Below are 21,794 nucleotides of genomic sequence, written 5' to 3' on the forward strand. Positions count from 1 at the left end.
CGGACGCTGCTTCAGGGCATGCGGTCTTTTACGTGTCGCTAAGGCTAACCATAACCATCACATGAAGAAAACTAGTTTCCCTCAGGGATTCCATAAAACATGCTTTCTAATAAAGTTTTGCTAACTTTTATACTCAAGAACAAAAACCAGCTCTGAGGGTTTTATGTGGCAGGATGATGGACACCCGTCCATCAATCTTCTACGCTGCCTTCGTCCAAGTTTGGGTTATGAGGTTCTAAAGCTTGTTGCAGCTAGTACTCAGTGAGGGGCAATGTGCACCGTCAACACGTCACCGGTTTAAAGGTCAAAGGTCACTGAGGTTGCATGCCTGTCATTTAACCTTGCATCTCGTTACAGTGGCTTTTTGCAGTAAGCGTACTCATTTCTAGAGTAATGAATATTACGGAAAACAAGAGGCGTGACTATGATTTGAAATGAGTGATGTTCACTGTATCAACAGTGTAATGTTCATGAAGGACAGGCCGACTCCTCATTAGATGAGAACTGAGGGGGAAAAAGGCCATAAAACTTTTGGGAGGTGGAGCTGGAATGGGAGCGATCATAACGTTTGTGTGTTGAAGAGCCTGATTGATGGGACCATCTCGTGCAGACCCAGCCTTCAAACCTTCACTGGAGGAGGACGGGGGCAGGGGTTCAGGTCCTCCCCGTGGCCGCTCACTTGAGACAGAACGATAATCTGGGTAAAGGATGGAGAAGCTTTGGGGATTGTGGCCCGTGTTATGAGAGGAATGTCTGCTGCCTCGCCGCCGTGACCCTGCTGCAGGCTCCGCCGCCGTCTTCATGCGGCTGTGATCTACAGTATGCAGGAGTGTAACTACACATGTAGCCCTCCGCCTCGCTGTCAGACAGGTCAGGACAAGATGGATACATCAGAGGGTGGCGTGACAGCAAATCCTGTTCATCATTACAAGCCTTTAATAAACCTCACTCAAACTAATTATTGGTGTCACTTTTCTGCCTTGGTGATTAAAGTGTCTTTAGTAAGGGTCCATTTTGCTAAGTTGAATTCTCCCAAAAATGCAATTATGAGGGGAAAAAAATGCAACTATTTAAAAGATGTAAAGAAGGTGAAAAAGGTGCAGTGTTTCTCACTGACAGGAGTAGAAAAACAAAGCTGTAACTGATTTTAATGTTGCTGTAGGGCACTGCTGTTCCGAAGCAGGTTTCTGTTCCTCATTCTATTATCTCCGCTGATTGGAATGACTCCCTCTGACTACAATAGGTACAGTGAGACTTGCTGTGGGCGAAGGGAAGGGCAACCCAGTGCCTGGTGCTGGCATAAGACACAAAATGAAGGAATGGAACAGTGATCACATTACCTGAGTCTAATCTGAAAATGTGAGAAAAACATGAGATTCGTCTGAAAGATCCTCATGAGATGTAGCCAGCTGGTAAAACCTTATTCTTTTGAAATGTGTATGATACAATGCCAAACCAAAACCTTCAAAAAACACTTCATGAAGTCAAAGTAAAGTGAGTGACTCCAAGGAGAAGATGGGTTTTAAATTCTAAAGTGAGAGAACAGTACCACCTAGTGGTGAAAGACGGATCTGCTGAATTGAACCGTGAGTCGGATCAAAATTAACAACAAATGAAACAGCAGATTACACATTTTTTAACAACTCCTGCACTGAACACTCGATTTCAGTCACTACAAATGAAGTGCAAGTGTTTCTCTGTGGCTTGTTGCTGAAACACACATACACATACACACACACTCACACATACAACTGGAGTATTTCGAGGTGTTGTTATATAAGTCTAAATACAAGTCGTAGCATATAGTGGTCGGTATCTGCTCTTGTAACTCAGGATCAATAAGTATTTTTACTGATTTGACAGCATTTTTTATTATCCTTCATATTCTATCTGGCGTCGTGCTGCGTTCAGGTCCCTTCGATAGCTCAGTTGGTAGAGCGGAGGACTGTAGCGGCGCTCAGCTGAAATCCTTAGGTCGCTGGTTCGAATCCGGCTCGAAGGAGACTCACTTTTCTGTGATTGGTTCTTGTTTATTTTTTGGTATCTGGTAACCGCTTGTCCAAACGGAGGAAGCCAATCTCACCAGCCGGATCTTTTTTTTTCAGTGAAATACCAATTATATGGCCTCCCCTGGCATCTCACACAGCTCAAGCTGCTGCTCAGTGATGATGGAAACATTTATCAGCTCTCTTCATCAGGTAGCGGCACCGTATTAGTTGGTAGAGCGGAAATCACAGGGCCAAATCCATCTCGAATTACAAAAAAAGCCCTAATTTTGATTTATTTTGTTTATTTGTTTATTTATTTGTTTGTTTATTTTCAACCGTTTGATTTGTTTGTTTTCTTTCTTTCTTATCCTTTTTTAATTTTCTTCAACTTTTACTGTGATTGTTGAAAATAGCGTGTATTTTGTACCTTTCAATAAAAAATAAAAAATAAAAAAAAGGGTCAAGTCCATCTCTCGAAAGCCTATCTCTTTACACGGACCATCTTTCACACTCCAATCAATTCTTTACGTCCATAATTTGACAGCCAATCACTTAGCTAAGTCCATCTTTTCCAACGCCAATCAAATGACGACGTCCATCTTTGCTCGGACCAATCAAATCGAGAGGTAAATATTGGCGTGACAAATGACAATCAGACCGAGCGCTCCAACTTTTTTTTTGTATTTTTAAAGTTTTTTTTTTCTTTCTTTCTGGAGAGTGGCTATCCTGAGGTAAGGTCATTAAATGAATTCACCTTAAATTCGTTGAAAATTAGGCTTGTTAACTCTGTCCCTATGATGAAATACATAACAACAACAAAAAATCCTTAATATTAACATTTTACGTGTGCAGTCGTGCTATGGTGTAATGCAATATCTGATGTCTGCCAGTCAGTTTAGTTGTATGTTTAACTAAAGGCATATTTACTATATTATAGACTTTTGGTAAGTTAAATCTTTGGTAAAGCATCATATCTGTCATTTTTAAAAGTTTCATTTGACAAATTTGGCAACTCTGTATGTCTCTTTTATATTTTATACTGAGATCCCTGAATCCTATTCGAATCAAATGTCTAACTGCCTTGGCTTTCACAACCCTTGCACAAAACACCAGGTAACTGGAGCATATAAGAATACAGAAAACTGTTGTGATAAATAAAAAACAACCGAACTGCATGCAAAGGTAATTCAATTTGGCTGAAATGAAATAGGCTATATATGTGTGTATATATATATATATATATATATATATATATATATATATATATATATATATATATATATATATATATATATATAATTTGGATATTTATAAATTACATTTTCTTGCTGAGACGTTGATGCTCCACTTTAGAAGAGCTGCTCTGAGTTTGTGTTTGTAAGTTTGCAGACGGTGTTTTTCTTGAAGTGGTAACCCAGACTGCAAACACACAGTTTAATAACATCCCGGATGTTTGCTCTCCTGGAGGCATTTGAAAAGTGCTCTGCTCTCAGCAGAAAAACTTCAAAACTTTGTTGTTGGTGGATTTTTTTTTTTTCTAATCATTATGGTGGACCACATCCCCCGTCCTGCTATCTGCAGTGAGCAGTGTGTGTGTGTGTGTGTGTGTGTAACCTTTGAGTTTGTTGACCAAAGCTGCCCTGACAGTCCGGTGACACACCACTCTCATGTTTCTCAGGTGTGACTTCAGCCTGGACAGGTAGATCCTGTTGAACTGGACAAAGACACCAGTGTTCGAAGGATTACCCCAACATTCAACACGCAGACGGGAGGGCATCCTCAAACCTGCCAACATAATCCTGCAGGATTACTCAGAGGGAGTGGAACTGTTTATTTATTTCCTCACAGTTCGTCTCAGGAGTTTGACACTAATAAGAATCAGATGCGATGATGGAAATATCTCCCCTGTCATGTTTGGTAGTAAAATGAGGCGATGTGTCAGATGAAACAATGAATTTCATTGTGTTACCTTCAAAGTGTCATGCAGAAAAAACATTGGGTGGAGTTCAGTTTTAGTATTTGATCAATAATACCTGCTGGATCGGAGACATATTTCCTGTAGTTTTTACGGTAAACGTTGATTATACATGTTTTTCATGCAAATAAAATATCATTACATACACATAAATATAATAAAAAATTAAATTAGGATCATGTGAAGTAGAATCTTCCTGTTTTAGAGTGGGCTTGTTTCAGGTTGGCTGAATTGGTGAATGATCGCATGAAATGTGTTAAGAATTATCTTAGCAGCGCAAGAAAACAACAGGAAGTGAAAAACAATGACTTTTTCAGTAGGAGTTCACTGTGCTGTCATCATTTATATTCTATGAAATGATGCATTGGTCAGAACTTTGTGGAAGTAAATAAAACTATTTCACTGCACCATTCAGACAGTGTGACTGTGCACAGTGCTGATTTCACCAGATCTAAAAATGGGAACCATCATTAGGTGCTTCAGTGTCTATATAATTTTTTTCCTCGTATCATGAAGTTCAGTCACCAATGTGCTTTCAACTACTCTCACTTTCATGAGTTATTACTTCTACTATTCATCATCATCATCATCATCAAGATATTAACGTGAGATAAAGTCATGGATTGTTTGAAAAAGTCATCTATCTGTCGATGAGGAGCGTTAAAGAATAGAGAAACATTCACCAGGAAGAGAGACCATCAAACTTTGAGAAGGGTGTCACTTTATTGTCAGTGTTCATTTTTATTTCCTTGACTTTTAAATCTCAAAAATCAGGAATTCTAAAGTCCATTTTTTTCTTTATTAGTTACTCATAAACGAAGCATGACTCTTTGTGTTTGTGCTACAGATTTGATATGAAAATGGTGCGTGGCTGAGGTAGTCAAAGGCAATAACAACTAAATTAGGCGCATCCTGAAGAGGACAGCAGGTGTTAAGATAAATACAACACTAACTCACAGGGTAAAGTACACACACATAATGTTTACTGTCGATTCACCACAAACAATCATCTGCAGGACAGCCAGTTCCTAAGTTTCTTTCAAAAATTAAACTTACCACCGGTCATTCTAACCTCTGCTCAGTCTTTCATTTTTAACCATTTCAGCCCATTTCCACGCAGCGACACATAATTTTGGTTAAGAAAACAAATAAAAAAAACGTAGTTTCGGTTTTCATTCGTGACGGAGGCGCTTCCTGGGCGATGCAGGCGGGTCCAGGGAAAAGGCGGTGGGGGAGACGGGGCGAGACTCGGGTATGTACTCCGTCTGATACTTGTCAATGTAAGGTTTGGCTACGCTCCACACCTGAGAGGAAAACACAGGGACGCGCTTTAAGACGGGCCTGCTTGAAGAACACGTCGCTCCTCTGCTGCTTTCAGTTCCTACCTTCTTGTCAAGCAGGAGACGGTGGACAGCTTCAATATCCGGAGACATGAATCTGTCTTTGATCCACGGTCTGTTTGCAGCAGAAGGAACGGCGGAGAAAATGGAACAGAGGATAAATATTAACTATTTTGTACATCTCTTCAGCGGGTTGGCAGCGCTGTACCTTGGTCGCGTCTGTTTGACTTACCTGACCACGCTGCGCACGAGTTCATAGACCTTCTCCAATGGAGTGGTGGTGCGCAGTGGGCGGAGGAACTCGATACCCTGACAGGCGGCCAGCAGCTCTATGGCCAGCACTGAGCACACAGAACGTCCATTCAGTTTGAGATGAAGCTCATGGCCTGTCTCAGGGTGACGGAAAGCTTCCTTCTAATGTGATTATTCAGGTTTTAATAACACACATCATGACCTGCCATTGATGATCACATGAACACATAGATTACAGCGACAACAAATTTATACAGACTCAACTAATCCATTCTATTTGAATGCTCTTTGATCCCATCAAATATGATTATCTGATGTTTTTATGTTAATATCGAGTTACTTTTTTACAATATTAAATTGATAATATAGAATGACGAAATTCAGACTCATGTTTGTGGAATCAGGCAAATGCTATCAGTTGTCTGGTGTGGTATCAGTTTTATCCAGAGCTGATGTTGAGTAAAGTTACATGTCTGATAATGCCAATCCAATTCAAAGTGTGTCATGTAAACACTTTTATCTGATTAGATAAGCTGTATCCGATTAAAATATGCACCGTCAAGTGTTGTGACCTTGTCTACGATTGATTTCCACAGTTTTGACCAGCATTTCACCTTCCACACACTGTTTTTTTTTTTCTTTTTTAGAAATGGTGGCAAATGACAAGCAGTAAACACAGGAGGAGGAGGAGGAGGAGGAGGAGGAGGAGGAGGAGGAGGAGGAGGAGGAGGAGGAGGATTTTTTTGGTGTTGCACTTTCAAACACAAGCATGATGGGATTGATCCACTGACTGATTCAGTTAATCAATTACATTTCTTTATTTTTTGCCTCAAACTCTTTGCAGGAAAACCTGTCCTGATGCAATCATGCAACGTGTTTCAACAGGAACTTACCTTGCTCCACGTGCTCTATGACCCTCAAGGCCTTCCTGGCTGCCCAGCCCCCCATAGACACGTGGTCCTCTGTGGCGGCGCTGGTGGACAAGGAGTCCACAGACGACGGGTGACACAAAACTTTATTTTCTGAAACTGAACACAGCGACAGATCACAGACTTAACTTCTTGTTCAGATCCATTCGTTACAGACGTCGGTATTCAGCCGGTATCGGCGAGCCGAAACACCCACCTAAAGCTGCAGCAGTACAGTGAGCGATCATGAATCCCGAGTTGAGCCCCCCCTCGTTGACGAGGAAGGCAGGCAGCTCGCTCAGGGCGGGGTTGCACAGTCTCTCAATCCTCCTTTCGCTGATAGAGGCCAGCTCGTGGACTGCAATGGCTAAAAAGTCCAGAGCCTACAAGAAAAGGCATGATGATGATGAATAAAAGAAGAGTAAAATATCATATAAGCAGGACAACGTTTAATCAGTCACCAACCTTCGCCGGGTACTCGCCATGAAAATTCCCGCCGGAAATCGTCTCACCTCTTTCTGCAAAAACCATCTAATGCATCCATTAAAGAAATAATCCAACAATGATATATAATATATGGCCAATGGCAGATTCAAATTCAATCAGAATTGTTGAGACAAAAAGACAAAATCTGCCCTCATCAGATCAGATCTGTCCAAACAGGCCAGGGAAGGATACGGGGTTATCAGTGGCACTATTGATTTCTGTATTGATGATGTTCTGCACAAATTTGATCGTGTCGTTGGCAATCCCATGAACCTGCGAACAGACAGGAATTATAAACTCCACCAAGCCACTGCAACTCCAGAGCAAACCACAAGAGTTTTCTCTTTCCCCACAGAGCATCCTGAAGGGAGCGCGTCGCTGAGGCACCGCGTGGGAGGAACTTCAGATTTTCAGACAAATAAACTCGACTTGATTTGAGGTTACCTGAGGACAGCACCGCAAAGTGTAGGCATCCTGCACTCTGTCACAGAACCTGTGGCTCTCTGCAAAAGCACAGCAAAGCCACATGACACACATTCATGTCAGGGGCTGTTATGCAGGCATGACACCCCTGCAAACTATACTTCTTTAATCTCTGGGATCCATCCTTTCTATTTATGTACTGTGAGCAGCCACACTGGAGTTCCTTCATCAAGGGCAGTGCTGGAGGCATTCATAATATGAGAATGTGGAAAATACACAAACAGAGATGAAGTGAAACGTCCCTGGTATGGCTGCCAGAATGTGGGTGAGGCTTCTGACCTGCAATCTGGGACGGGTGGTGATCGGAATCCAGCAGAGACCGGAAACGAAGGGCCACCTCCACCTGTCCTGCGTGGGGTCGCAGCGCATGGATGTCTACCAGGAGGATCAAAAAAACAGAATTAAGAGTCGGAATCTTCAAACGTGCAAGTATTTTCTTGTTATTTCCTGGTTTTGTGTGCGTTCACGGCTGCTGCTTACCGCTGTCAAAGGCCTTGGTGGTTCCCTTCAGCAGGTCCAGGGTGAGAGCGGCGATGATGTCTGCCTGCTGAGCGATGGCCAGGGCTCGCTCCACGGCCTCTGCACCCAGAGAGGTGATCATCTGGGTTCCATTGATCAGAGCAAGACCCTGAGAGGGAACACCAAAGCGGGAGAGGGAGGAACGGCAAGATACTAACTTCAATCAAGGTATACGAAATGTTCCTTTTATTTGCTTCCACCTGAGATTTGTGACATTTACCAATATTCAATAAACATATCTCTTTGTCGAGCACTGTAACTATTGCAAAAATGAGGTTAACCTGTATTGGTGCCTGGCTCAAATATGCTTAAATTAATGTGAAACCATTTGCCTCATTATTTTAAAACTAATTTTCCAGCTATTTAATTCCTCTGAGAAAGTTCTGAATTTGTTAAATGCAGAAACCTGCAGGCTTGTTGGAATGTGGCTTTACTAAATGTTTATGATCAAAATGCCAGCCGTGCCCTGTGCATGAGGCTGGCAGGATGATGTGGACTCCGGGTCCAGGTCTGCCATGCAGACAGACCCACTGACACACAATATGTTTAGTTTTACCTCTTTAGGCTTCAGAACTATTGGCTTCAGTCCATGGGCCTCCAGGACCTGATCAGGGATAAGACAAGAGAAACAGCCGAGAGCCAGGGGTCATCCAAAAGCAAACATGTTTTCCTCTTTCTTTCATTCTGTAACCCTTCGCTGTCAGCATCAACACACACTTCCTATATGATCACACACGCTTTTGGTTCTGTAACTACAGAGGAGACGCTCCAGGCTTACGTATTTGGCGTCGGCCCAGCCGCTCTTAGGAGACCACATCTTGCCCTCCCCCATCAGTCCCAGAGCCAGGTGAGAGAGAGGGGCCAGGTCTCCACTGGCACCCACCGTTCCCTTCTCGGGGACGAATGACAGGCAAGACGCTGAAAAGGCAAAATGTCATCGAAATCACAAGGACTAGTCCTGGGACAGAGACCCCAGTATTGATTTGTCAAGAAAGTTATCAGGTTGACATCCCCCATCAGCAAAAGTAAACTGAAGATGATGGGAGTATCAGCAACTCACCGTTGAAAGCCTCGATCATGGCATGCAGAGTTTCCAGAGAAACACCGCTGTGCCCTTTGGCCAGAACATTGATCCTCAGAGCGAGCAGCATACGAGTCCTCTCAGGGCTGAGCGGGTTTCCCACACCTAACCAGCACAACACAACTCTGATCACAAATCCCAAGACACAAGAACACTTGTGAAATGGGACAGGAAGCCTCCGTGACGGTTTAATTACCCGCTGAGTGTGACCGCACCAGGTTCTCCTGGAGCTCTCTGTCGAGCGGAAAGTGATTGCAGTCAAAATAAAAGACTTACTCTCCAGCAGTTCACAAAAATCATAAATAGGTTATGAAATCAATGTTGTACTTAAGCTTGCTGACAGGAATGACCGTTCGGGCAAACTTCCCAAAGCCTGTAGTGATTCCATAGACAACTGCAGGAAGATGAGAAAGACAAAAACAAGTCTAAAGTAGCTGATTTATAATATATTCTTGTTTTGATTGAGTGCTTATATATACATTAACCTTTGTTTTCTTTGACAATGGTGTCCAGAAGCTCCCTGGATTGCACAACTTTCCTCTCAGCCTCCGGGGTCAGCTAGAAGTGCAAAGTGTGGCATACCGTGAACCAACGACCACCAACCACCAGACGGGGCAACAAATGTTTTGTTGATCATTACCTTGATCTTGTAGACCCCTTTCCCTAAGTTTACCAGATCTGCAGAAGTCAAGTTGTTTCCATCCATGAAAAGAATCTGCACAGAGAGAGAAGTGTTGCACAAACAGTGTCCATACATTGTGATTTAAAAATTTAACAAGAAATTCCCTTACTTGTCCAGGTTCTTTGTATGCTGCTGTGCTGTTTCATGCGCCACCAGTTGAGTAAATCAACAACAGAATGATCAAAGGTTTCATCATATATAAATACCTCATCAATTATCGTTTTCTGCTCAGTTGTAAACAAAATAATGACAAAAAGAAAGTGATGAGCTGACTCCTGAGTAATAGGAACAGCATACAAATCACCATATCCAATCTGTGTTTTGTGGTTAAGGATACAGGTGAGAGACTCCAGGCTCACACGGGATGAAATCAGGAGACATGGTGTCCCCTTCAATAGCTGGAAGTACAGGAAAATGACCCCCACGTCAAAACAGCAACATTTGCATCACATGCGTAATTACGCACACTTTACGCTCAACTGCCAGGATAACAAAACCGCACTCACTAAATGTGATTCACGCACTTTTTGACATATTTTTGTGGATATTTCAAGCAAACAATCATTACCAAGCTCCACGAAGTCATTGTCCTCCAGTACATCCTCTATGGTGTCGTCCACGTCCAGCAAACCCAAACCCTGACACCGGCGCACCACGAACCGCGTCTCCTCCACGGCCTCGATGCCGCCATTGTCGGGCTTGTTCTTCACGTAGCGTTTGAGCGCCTGCTCCCCGAGCCACCGGATGGGATAGGAGGCGTCCCGGCAGGGCACCGCCAGCCACTCGTCTCGGATGTGGACGGTGAATCGAGGCATCGCGCGCGCTGCGGGGCTCGGCTGCAGTGAGCCCGGCGCGCCGCTCTCCAAGGTACCACCTTCAGCCGCCCACCAATCAGACGCGTCCGGAGGGCCGCGCCTCGCGGGTGGGATCGTTGACCCCCCCAAGTCCGTGGCACAGATCTATGCGCACATCGATCCGTCGCGTTCACGTGACGCCGCAAAGGCGCCCCGGCAACACCAAATCTGGAGATGGTGTTTGGACAAGGTCAGTGAATGAAGTTTTCCAGCAAAACTTTTGCTGCGCTTTTAACCTATTTCACAGCAGTCCAGCCCATCTTCCTTTTATAGAGCCGAGTCGATACTCAGTTGCACCATACCGCGATAGCAGGAAACTCATCCAGTTGGGAAAGGAACAGCTGATTGTGGAACAAATCACAGGTCATCCAACCGTCTGCTTTATCCAAGTCACCAGAACAAAACAAACACTCACTCAGCTCTCCCACTCATCCCACAAATGCTTGTTATTCACAAACCATACAGTTATAAAGACCAATAACTTAATACCTGCCACTAATGTAATAGTTTTGACATTTTCCAATGTAATACAGCCCATAATACTAACAATTTGCCAGTATAATACCTGATCTCGGCAGTGTGTGACTGAAAGCCTGGTTTCAGTCACACACCGTCAGCATTAAATGACTCCCCTGATTTTTATGATTATCTGAATATAGATTAATCTCAAAGCTAAAACAATCAATACAAGCATTTCTGTCACGGCCAAAACATTACAAGTATTAAAATCTATTCAGTAATTTAAATCACTTGTATTTATGTTGTGTATGTAGTGTTATTGTATCTTCAGATCAGCTTCTCACTGGGACATGTTTTCTACACAGTCGTCCTTTCTAAAGTTGTGAAGTTGAAAGTTAATCAACCATGGGCTCAAGTGTTGCACTGATACAGTTACAGTGTTTTTAAATACTTACATAGTAACAGTATGTTTAAAGTGTTATAGACGATAAAGAACCAGATCCCAGTCTCAGTTTGGGAGGTTCACAGCCACCTGCAAGATCAGGCTGCACAACTTAATAGCCAATCATTATTGTTTCTGCAGCTTCAAGCCATCCAGATTTCAATACACAATGGGGATTTTCTTTAACCCACTGCTTCTTTAACCCATTCATTCATTTTCCACCAATGCTTGTCATTAATGCTGTGGCTCTCTTTGGGAATTTGGTTTACTTGAGGTTTCATACAGTTGTGAGAAGTTTTCATAACTTTGCCTGTTTGCCCACATGAGATTAGACTTGAGGCTATCATGTTGTAATTGGTCTTCTTACATACATTAAAATGAACTAAAATGACAGTTTATTCCCCCAAATTCACTTTGCATGGCCCAACTGAGGGGCCGGCAGAACTGTAAAACAGAAAGATCACTGATTGGATCTCAGGGCTGATCAGCGTCAGGAAGCATGCAAAATCAAACAGAATTCTCACTCTCTGTTATGGTCAATCTGCAGTAACATTTCTAAGCTTCCTCATCGGGTTGATGTTTTTATTTAGAATCTCAGATTTTCAAAGGAAAAATCATCCTGAGAAGGCATGCCTGACATTTCCCTGCTGCTTCCCCCTGAAGTTTTGCTTTACTCCACAGGTGGAGACCTGCTACACAATTTGAAAACCTCTGAAAACAACGGACCTTATGCTGTACAGAAGTCAAGCAACTGGTGGCCTGTGGGCCCCAAGCAGCCCCATCTCTGTTCATTGCAGTGTGATAACGATTATCAAAATTATTTTATTAACATGCTACGAGAAGAGGAAAGTCAGAAAGACGTAAGGATCATATTCTGTGAAAAGTTGATCATCCCTGCTGAAAATTAAACTGATTTGGTCAGGTTTAATGTGGCATAAGTCAAATCTCATGACTTGATTGTAGATGCACTTCATTTTTCAACAAGTTTCACAGCAACAGCAGAAGGCAGCACATGCCTATAGGGCCCCACCAGGAAGACTTGGAAAGGTGTCGTTGCACTCTGAGGCAGTTTCAGGTTATGCTGTTATCAACGCTACGGGCCAAATGTCAGCCGTCACTGGGAGGCCCCCCTCTCACCACTAAGCAAGTAGAGGATTCTGATTTATTGTTTTTGTTGAAGATATTATCTAATTAAAGGGATTGCATTATGTTTTTACTGTTATTTACCATTGCCAGACTGCTTTGGTGCTTTGTTTTGTTTTGTTGTTGTTGTTGTTGTTGTTTTGTTTTTTTTTTTTACAAAAAAGAGCAAGAAAAAAAGGACAGAAGATGGGACAGTGAAAAGTGCATGAGTTATACCCACATGAAATATATACCACTTGTATCTGCCACAGATAGTTTTTCCCCTTTGAAAATGTTTCCAGTGTATTTTGTATATACTAATATGTATTTATTGTCAATTCTTATTGCTGTGCCATTTTCTTGTGAATAATTCATCATATTTTAATGTTACAATATCACTGACATTTAAAGGTGCTGTAGGCAGGATTCGGCATCTCCGAATGCTTCTCTGGCGATTTGACCCATCTAAGATGGCGATTTGAAACCCAGCACAGCCAATCCTGTCCTGTTTTCTCTGACATCACGCCCTTACGCAAGTTAAGCCCCTCCCACGAGAACGTGCGATGAACGCCCTTCGACCAATCACGGTTAGAGCCTCAGGGGCTCTTCTGATTGGTCAAAGATACCTGGAGCTGTCGAGATTCCTTTTCAGCTCAGAACAAAGACAGATGGAAACGCTGCGCCCTCGCGGTAGTGCAATTATGCTACACTCCTAAAGTATTATCAATGGATATTCTAATATTTAATCCAAAGAAAACACAGAAAAATTAGCACTGACTAGCAAAATCCTGTCAACAGCACCTTTAATATTTAACTGTAAAATGTTTTTATATATATATCTTTCTTTCACATATTTTTTTCATATCTTTAGTAAAAAGTGGAGCTCCTGTGATAACTGAATTTACCCATGACTACCATATCTTTTTATATTGTATCTATCGTATCGTATCGCATCGTATCGTTTAGTATAGCGTTGTATTGTTGTATTGTGTCGTCCATCCATCTTGTTATGTTCAAGGGTCAAAGTTTACAACAGGAGCATCTTATCTTATCTTATTCCATCTCATTTTATGTTACCTTACGCGCGCCTGCGCATCTTGACCCAGCGGAGATGAACTTTACGAGGTGTCCCTGAAGGCACCTCGCCTGCGGATTGGTGGTGTTAGGTTCACGGACCGTCGGACTCTCCGCTTCTCCCTGTGCGCGGACGCAGAGGAGGCCCGCTGCTGGCCGTCAGCGGGCAGGCAGAGAGGAGGAGAGGAGGAGAGGAGGGAGGAAAAGTGTGTTTACACAGACGGCAAACTGCCTGGGGAATCGTAGGGGAGAGGAAGTCAGCCGGCTCTGTGTCTGCCTGCTCCAACTTCCTGCTCAGAAAAAGAAAAAGCCCAGGATCCTATTTCAGTCCAGCACAACTGTGTCGAGCCGAAGAAAGCATGGAAAAACAAGGAATCACTCGGTCTGCACCCTAAAGTTTCCACGGAGGGAAAACACCGAGCCCGAGCCCGCAGGTAAACTTTACCCACATCTTTGTTGTGTTGTTTTGTTGTTTAAAGAGGTGGCACGCTGGAAGCGAGCGGATTATAGTGACAACATGTACATTTCGGCGTTTTACTGCCATGTGTCTGGTTCCTGGTTGTCCGCGACACGTTAAACTCTCTTCGTCGGGTTTATTTTTTTAAAAGTTTTTTTTCTTTTCTTGTAAAAGAAGAGTAGTTCCGATTTCTATTCGGACACGTCCGTGTGCCATCTTCCGGTCCGGGCAACATCTTGAAAACGAGTCAAGGTCCGAACCTCGAGAGTTCCAGCGACTCTGTCGAAAGCAGCGAGAAACACGCCGTGTGTTTAGAGATGCTTTTTTTTTTTTCTCGTCCCTGTTGAATTTTCCACCGCCTGCGAACAGGAAGAGAGCAGATTTAGTCATGGCTAAGTAATGTCTGCACACACCATCTAATCTCATTAGGAGTTTCCGTTCGGCCGACACACTGGACGGCTTTGTGCGCGCGAGCATCCGCAGCCCGGCTCCTCGTCCCCGAACAAAAACGCACCACAATGGTCCCGTGATGTTCCTCGAAAGAGCTACAACACGTCTGCGGCTGTCAGATCGCCCCCGAGCCCCCCCCCCCCCCCCCCCCCATGTGTGTCCAGGTTATCACTTATGCTGCTTTATAAATATGTGTGTGGCTCCGGGCTGCAGGAGGACGAGGCTGCACTCTGCTATTTGCAGCATCCTGCAAAGGTGAGTGTTTAGAAAACCTCTATGTCCTGATTGCAGACCTGTCAGATCAACCCTTTTTTTTTTTAAATTGCATTGGCAAGCATCACTTTTGCATTAAAAGCCTTTAAAACAACAGCCCCGGGTCTGGGTTCAGGGCGGGTAAGAGGGAGGAGCCCTGCAAAGGGGACAATGATTTGATCTTTTGACCCTGGGCCCTGTGGGATTGGAGTGGGAAGTGTGGCAGGATTTGGGGAAATGCTCCCCTGCTGTGGGATCCCCTCTCCTTCACCATTTGTCCTTGGAAGTAGAATAGGAGGAAGTCCTGGCTCTGACAGGTTTGTAGTTTCACATGGATGATAGAAAACTCAGGGGATAGCTGGTGTCGGAAACGAGCCCGGGCCTCGCTCTCTCTCTTTTATCACTGCTTTCTGTTGTGCCTCACAGATAAGAAGGTATAGATGACGAGATGAGACGACAGCTGAAGCCTGACAGTTTTCATGATATACTTTCATTCTTGTTCAATACTTCAGTATCTGGGTCAAAGCGGTGCTTCAGTTCAGTGTTTTTGGACTTTAGGTGGTGACACAGCGGTGGTTTGTTAGACGGCCCACAGATTACATCTGAAAACGGTCGTCAGCCCTGAAATACCAAAACATTATAGTGGAGCCAAACACTGACTCACACACTCAATCTCACCAACATGCAAATCAGGAACCTGCAGAATGGGAGCGACAGGTAAAGGGTTTACAGATCTTATTTTGAAAATGTCCGAGTAAAGAAAGCCTCGGGCCTCCTGGGATCTCTGCCGCCTATTAAAAAGGGTCCCAGACCTCAGGTTGGAAACTTCTGGGCTTCATGATGCTTTAGCCAGAACGCCCAGCACGTGATCGTAACAGATTTGTTACCGACATATGACTAATTCATATCACAGAGATTGGAAAACCCGTCCAATAGTCCTCATCCACAGAATTTCTCAGACCCCAGGATTACCGTCTTCAGACAGAAGATGTTTGCTTTAAAGCGACATTCATTCTTTTGGTTGTTGGTGTCATCGTTTTCGACACTCGGGATTTTTTGTTTGTTTGTTTCAGCGATCTGGTGTCAAATCTTCCTTCCTGGTTCATAAAGTAGTGCATTTAATGCAAGGTCAAGCTACCTTAACAACATGAGCCAAATCAAGCTAAAAGGCCGGAAACGCTTGAAACACTGAGGACCTTTTCAGTGGAAACCAATACAGGAAGCCTTACTGTTTTAAAATGTGAGTTTCCATTATATTAAAAAAAAAAAAAAGGTCCTCACTGTTGTTAACAGCTGATAAAAAAGTGTATTTATTGATACAAAAACTGAATAAAGAGTCTTGGAATTTGACCGAAATATCAATAATCATGGTTTTTAACAGATCTGTTATAAATAAATCGATGGATCAATTATCCATTAGAGTGAAAATGTGGGACCGAAAGCCGGCCCTGCCCCATTGATATGCGAGGCGGTGGTAGTCAGACGGGCGCTGGAAGGCTGCACATTCCTCTATTAAAGGAATAACCCACCCTGGGCCCGTCATACTTCCTGTGGAGAGAGGGCCAGGTTGAACCACAGCATATTTCTGGCTTGAGCTGTTGTTCCTCCTTGTATTTTTTCTCTCTCCCGCTGCTGCCGCCGCCGCTACATTACACTACGCTCTCTAACACACACTGTTCTATTCATCAGCGCTCTCCTCTTCCTCACACCACATGTTGCAGCTCAAACAGGCCGTTCCCTCCTCCGCCGCGAACCCAATTTTAGTCCGAGTGTAGTAAAACACTCCAAGACAGACGTGAAGTAAGACAAAGGCTTTTCATCTTGTGTGGCTCTGAAGGGATTTTTCAGAATTTAGTTAAGACAGAAATAAGATGTAGCTGTGAGGAGCGAGGAGAGGCAGGGAGCCGTCTGGCCTGTTTCCGTCAGAGGTTTGAATCCTGTTTATTCTGTCACTGCAGCATCTGGCAGGTATTATTACACATGCAGGTAGGTTTGGGTTGTTTTCTAAACATCAGCTGACGACGTGGTTTTGTTTTTTTCAACCATCTGTCCGTCAGGTATGGACAGCGCCATCACTCTCTGGCAGTTCCTGCTGCAGCTGCTGCTGGACCAGAGCCACAAGCACCTCATCTGCTGGACGTCCACGGACGGCGAGTTCAAGCTGCTCAAGTCGGAGGAGGTGGCCAAGCTGTGGGGGCTGCGCAAGAACAAGACCAACATGAACTACGACAAGCTGAGCCGGGCGCTGCGCTACTACTACGACAAGGTGGGCCCCGAACGCTGGCGTGAAAGGAGCGCAACGCCGCAGCCCAGCTCTTTGTTCTTCTCTTTAAAAGCCACAAACTCCCCTGATAGAAACTTCCACTTCCTCCTTTCTGCGACGCCGCGCTCTGACGGTAAACTGCTCCCGGTGTGGTCGCCTGAGCCAGAGCCGCTCGTCAAGAACACATCTGTTTTTCACAACACCAATGCACAAACAGAACACCTGGATACATAGTATTAACTCTTTCAGAGGCAGATAACCAGGTATGAATAGTTGTTTCCTAATAACAGTTAGAGACGCCGTCACTTTACTGATGAAGACATTTTTTTCACACTCTGTCACCGTGTGGTGATCAGGATGAAACAGCAGCTTTCTGAAGACGCTCAGTGAGGATTTTATCACATTTACTGATTATTTTTTTAACTGTAAATTGTGAAACACAGCGTTCCTAAGTTCAGTTTCCACTTTCTTGCTGTTTTTTTTTATTACATATGTATCATATATAGATGCATATTTTAAAGGCGGACTCTAAAAAGTCTCAAATGTGAACAAGTAGGTCTTCATTTATTGTTCAGTTGTCGAATTTCTTGATTTCCAGATATTTCAGTGAGTGAACTACCATGTATTCAGGACTGATATATCATATTTATTCCAAGTAAATGGGACATTCCTTACTGTTAAATGAAATACTGGATCATTAGTTTTACTAATAGTTGCAAACAGTTACTAGTTTTTGGGTTTTCTGAACATTACGTCAAGATTACATGAATGAGGACAGAAACCTGGGCATGCAGCGAGAAATAGAAGAATAATAAATATGACGATTCAAAGATTCATGTCACAGTTCATACGTCATATAAATGAATTCTGCAGCGAAGTAACGAGAATGGTTGTTGTTTGGTGTTTGTTTTTTCAGAACATCATCAAGAAGGTGATCGGGCAGAAGTTTGTTTATAAGTTCGTGTCGTTCCCCGAGATCCTGAAGATGGACCCGCAGGTGGTGGAGATGGGCCTGGCGTCGGGGAGGCTCCCCCTGCAGCCCGGAGAGGCCCACGAGCTGGAGGTGGAGGAGGAGGAGGAGGAGGAGGCGGAGGAAGAGGCCCAGAGGAGGGCGCTGGCCGCCCTGGGGGCGCAGCAGTGCCGTAACGACTACCTCCGCTCGGGGCTGTACTCCTCCTTCAGCATCAGCTCCCTGCAGAACCAGCCCGAGCTGCTCCGGGCGCTGCGGGAGCGCCGCGACGAGCCGCGCTCCGTCATCCGCTTCGGCGCCAACTCCGGCGGCAGGAGCTCCCCCCACTCCGCCAAGCCCGAGTCCTTCGCCCCGCCGAGGCCCTCCAAGCCCCCCGCCCACTCGCACTCCCCGTCCTCCCCGCACGCCCTGCCCGGGCGGAGCTGGAGCCCCGCCGGCGGTGAGGAGGAGGAGGAGGAGGACGAGGAGGAGGAGGAGGACGACGAGGAAGAGGGCTCGGAGCAGAGCGCTCAGCCCCTCAACCTGTCCTCCGGGCACCGGGAGCGCGCCCCCCTGCAGCCCCCCGAGAAGAGGAGCAGTGGTAACAGTAACCACGGAGACGGACTCCCGCCAAAAAGCAAAAAGCCCAAAGCTCTGGAGATCTCCGCCCCCTCCCTGCTGCTGGCGGGGAGCGACATCGGCTCCATCGCCCTCAACAGCCCGGCGCTGCCCTCCGGATCCCTCACCCCGGCCTTCTTCACGGCACAGGTGAGCCCCCCCCCCCCACCTCCCCCCCACCTGAACGACACACACCTGTCACTTCTACAGCGCCGAGGCCGTTCACACACACACCCACGCACGCACACACACACACACCTGGGTGAGAGTCTCGTTGTGGTCGTGACTCACCCGTCTCGTCTGTCGAGGTGCTTTCCAGAGTTCTGACCAGCTTGAACAGGAAGTCCCGCCCCAGTCAGAGCGAGCAGCACACTTCTGAAACCCTGATTTTCTTGTGTCGGCCTTTGAAGAGGAGATATGAAACTCACTGTTAGTTTGTGATTCACAGGATTAAAAAAAAAACAAAAAACATCTCATCTGCCTTTTTTCCATGATTTTTACGTGATTCAGTCCAGGTCTGTAAATTAAACTTTCTCCCCAAACCAGCTCCTTTAACAGGAGACAATGTTTAAAACCAGCGCCCGGCGTGAAGACGGAGCGGCCCCGGACCTCGCTGCCAGCCACAGCTGGAGCTCGCCGAGCCCCAAAAATAATCAAATCTCACCAAAAAAAAAAAAAAAAAAACCCAAATCCCCATGTGGGCGCGATGCTATCGGCTTCCGTCGGCCTGGCCGCCGCCGATGGGATCCGTCCAGAGGCTGATGTCAGTGTCCCTGAAGCAGACATCTGACCCGGCCTGGCATGTGTTTGTGGAAACACAATTGCTATTTTTGTTTTGGTCGACAGTAGAGCCAAAGTTTCCCGAGGAAATGGCGAGGGGGAGACGGTCCGCAGAAGGTAGACGGCTCAGACGTGAGCTTATGTCACCAGAAACCCTGAAAGTGTAGGATTCGGTAGAGTGAGTCACCGAGCGTCGATGTTCGTCTGTTGGCTCGGTTTTACTGTCTGACACAATCATTTCGGCCCACGTTCGTGACATGTGGGGCTCCTGGCAGAGAGGAGCGCGAGCCAGAGGCTCTAATCCGCCCGTTCAGCCAGCGAGGCGTTTACGGCGACACTCCGCTCGCCTTTCAGGGTGCAAGAAGAATCAAGACGCGTCAGAGGGAAACAAGTGATTTACAGAAATCCTCTGCGAGCCCGACCTGTGAGGGGAGGGGGAGGGGAGGGGAGGGGGGACTAAGTGATGCCATATGCTCCAATAATTCCATTAATAATGGGAGCAGGGCTGGGTCCCTCCGCAACACTGGCTCACTTCTCCGAGGTGACACAGGGGGAAAGTCTGGGGGGGGGGGGAAAGAAATTGATTTCATATGTTTTCTCTCTCGTTCGTGTTCCAAGTGGTCGTGGACCGACTGACTGCCTACCGCTGCTGCCTCCCCATCCATCCATCAACCCCCACCCCCCTTCAATCAACAGCAGACACCCCCCCCCAACCCCTCCTCACGTCACCCCTGTATTCTCGGGGAGAAACCACAGACTTCCTTCCTGCTCCCATCAGTTTGTTTTTCCAAACGCCAATACACGTCCATTTACCAATTCAGCATGGTTCGCATTAGCCGGAGTCCTCGGAGCGACGTTACCCCCACCCCGGGTCGCTCTGACATTTTTCTTCTACTTTAAATGCTGTCTTCACTGCTTTTTTTTCTCTTATTCATCCTGAACCCCCCCCCCCCTCCCTCCCTCCGGCTCTCCAGACTCCCTCGGGTTTGCTGCTGGCTCACAGTCCGCTGCTGTCGGGCATCCACTTCTGGAGCAGCCTGAGCCCGGTGGCCCCGCTCAGCCCCGCCCGGCTGCAGGGCCACGGCTCCCTCTTCCAGGTAAGAACCCACCCCGAGCAGCCCAGAAGAGAAAGGCCCGGAGGGGGGGGGGGGGGTAAATGTTTACAGGAAGCACTTTAAAGCAGAGGAGGAAGTGAGCGAGCGCTGCTGTAAAATCCCCTCGGCTCTCAGGTAGCTGACAGGAATCACACAAGGAGCTTCAGACAGAAAAGTTTTTGGTTTTTCCTCTTATTATCAGCTCAATTTCACTTTCTTACACGTTTGTTTTATAAAACAACTTGACCGATCTGCTCCTGATCCGGCAGATCTTTTTCCTACTGAACAGGAATTCAGAATAGAAGTTGGAAACAAGATGTTTTTTGAGATGTGCACACAGACACACACACACACACACACACACACACGCGCGCGCGGTTGTGAAACTGGTCGAGAGTCAGTAAGCAAGTCCTGCAGAGGTGTCCTGTTTCAGCGCTTGTGAGAGGGAGAGGAAATCCTGTGAATACTTCCTGTTTGAGCCCAGGGGAGTCAGTCTGAACAGGGTGGACTGGTTCGAGAGCTGCTCCTCATTTACCAAACACACACACACACACACACACACACACACACACAGCACAGCAGCGTCTCTGTGCAACAAATAACATCAACTTCTCCTTCTCTGGTAGAGTTAAAGGGGACAGAGATGAGACGGAAGAGGCACAATGAATACCAAAAAAAAAAAAAAACCAGAAGAAGAAAAAAAACAGGAAGCAGAGCGGTGACAATGCTGCAGTTCCTCACCGGAAAGCAGCTTTCAGAGCCTCCGTCTTCCTCCCCGCTAACGCTCTGCTCTCCCTCCGCAGTTCCCCAGCCTAATCAACGGACACATGCCTGTCCCCCTGCCAAACCTGGAAGGAACACCCTCCTCCCTGCTCCTGTCCCCCACCACCCACAAGTCCTGATCCCCCCCCCACACCCACAGCCTCCAGCCACCGGGAAGAAACCTTCATCCATCGCCATCCTCCACCTCTTCCTCGTCTCCACACGTTTGCTTCGTTTTATAAAAGAGGGGGGGGGGGCGTGTGGGACCTCACGTTATTTTGCACTCGGGTTGCTTCAGACTCCAGTGGTTGAAAGCACTTGATAAAAAAAAAAAAAAGCCATTCGCCGCCGCGTCTCTGAGACGCTGGGCCCTTTGTGATGAAGAGCAGCACATTTCCACACGGACGCCGTCCGGCGTGGACAGGCGTCACGTGAAGCCGCAGCCCGGCTGTCCTATAATCTTGTAAAAGAGAATTAAAAAAATGAAAAGAAAAAAAAAAGACC

General features: G+C 45.8%; 2 protein-coding genes and 1 non-coding gene across 3 annotated transcripts; 2 read left to right on the forward strand and 1 right to left on the reverse strand.

The window, feature by feature from the left end:
• Positions 1-1,914: 1,914 nt before the first annotated feature.
• On the forward strand, positions 1,915-2,002 carry trnay-gua (transfer RNA tyrosine (anticodon GUA)). The gene is given in 2 exon segments: positions 1,915-1,951; positions 1,967-2,002. It is a non-coding gene; the product is annotated as a tRNA-Tyr (tRNA).
• A 2,764-nt stretch (positions 2,003-4,766) lies between these two features.
• Positions 4,767-10,573, reverse strand: hal (histidine ammonia-lyase). Its single transcript, XM_030096494.1, has 20 exons — positions 10,283-10,573; positions 10,052-10,112; positions 9,824-9,851; positions 9,673-9,747; positions 9,518-9,590; positions 9,360-9,426; positions 9,229-9,266; positions 9,012-9,137; positions 8,730-8,869; positions 8,508-8,555; positions 7,913-8,060; positions 7,712-7,807; positions 7,394-7,452; positions 7,142-7,222; positions 6,929-6,994; positions 6,681-6,846; positions 6,449-6,583; positions 5,536-5,644; positions 5,349-5,418; positions 4,767-5,267 (listed from the first exon to the last, which is right to left on the reverse strand). Exons 1-20 carry the CDS (start codon positions 10,527-10,529, stop codon positions 5,136-5,138), a joined length of 1,965 nt encoding a protein of 654 aa, XP_029952354.1. The 5' UTR covers positions 10,530-10,573; the 3' UTR covers positions 4,767-5,135.
• A 3,183-nt stretch (positions 10,574-13,756) lies between these two features.
• LOC115392335 (ETS domain-containing protein Elk-3-like) lies at positions 13,757-21,746 on the forward strand. The gene is made up of 5 exons (XM_030096930.1): positions 13,757-14,099; positions 16,882-17,090; positions 18,004-18,804; positions 20,409-20,531; positions 21,332-21,746. The coding sequence occupies exons 2-5, from the start codon at positions 16,884-16,886 to the stop codon at positions 21,428-21,430; spliced, it is 1,230 nt and encodes a 409-aa protein (XP_029952790.1). The 5' UTR covers positions 13,757-14,099; positions 16,882-16,883; the 3' UTR covers positions 21,431-21,746.
• The last annotated feature ends 48 nt before the right edge of the window (positions 21,747-21,794 follow it).

The sequence above is a fragment of the Salarias fasciatus genome, chromosome 7 (genome assembly GCF_902148845.1).
Source record: "Salarias fasciatus chromosome 7, fSalaFa1.1, whole genome shotgun sequence".
NCBI classification, from domain to species: Eukaryota; Metazoa; Chordata; class Actinopteri; order Blenniiformes; family Blenniidae; genus Salarias; species Salarias fasciatus.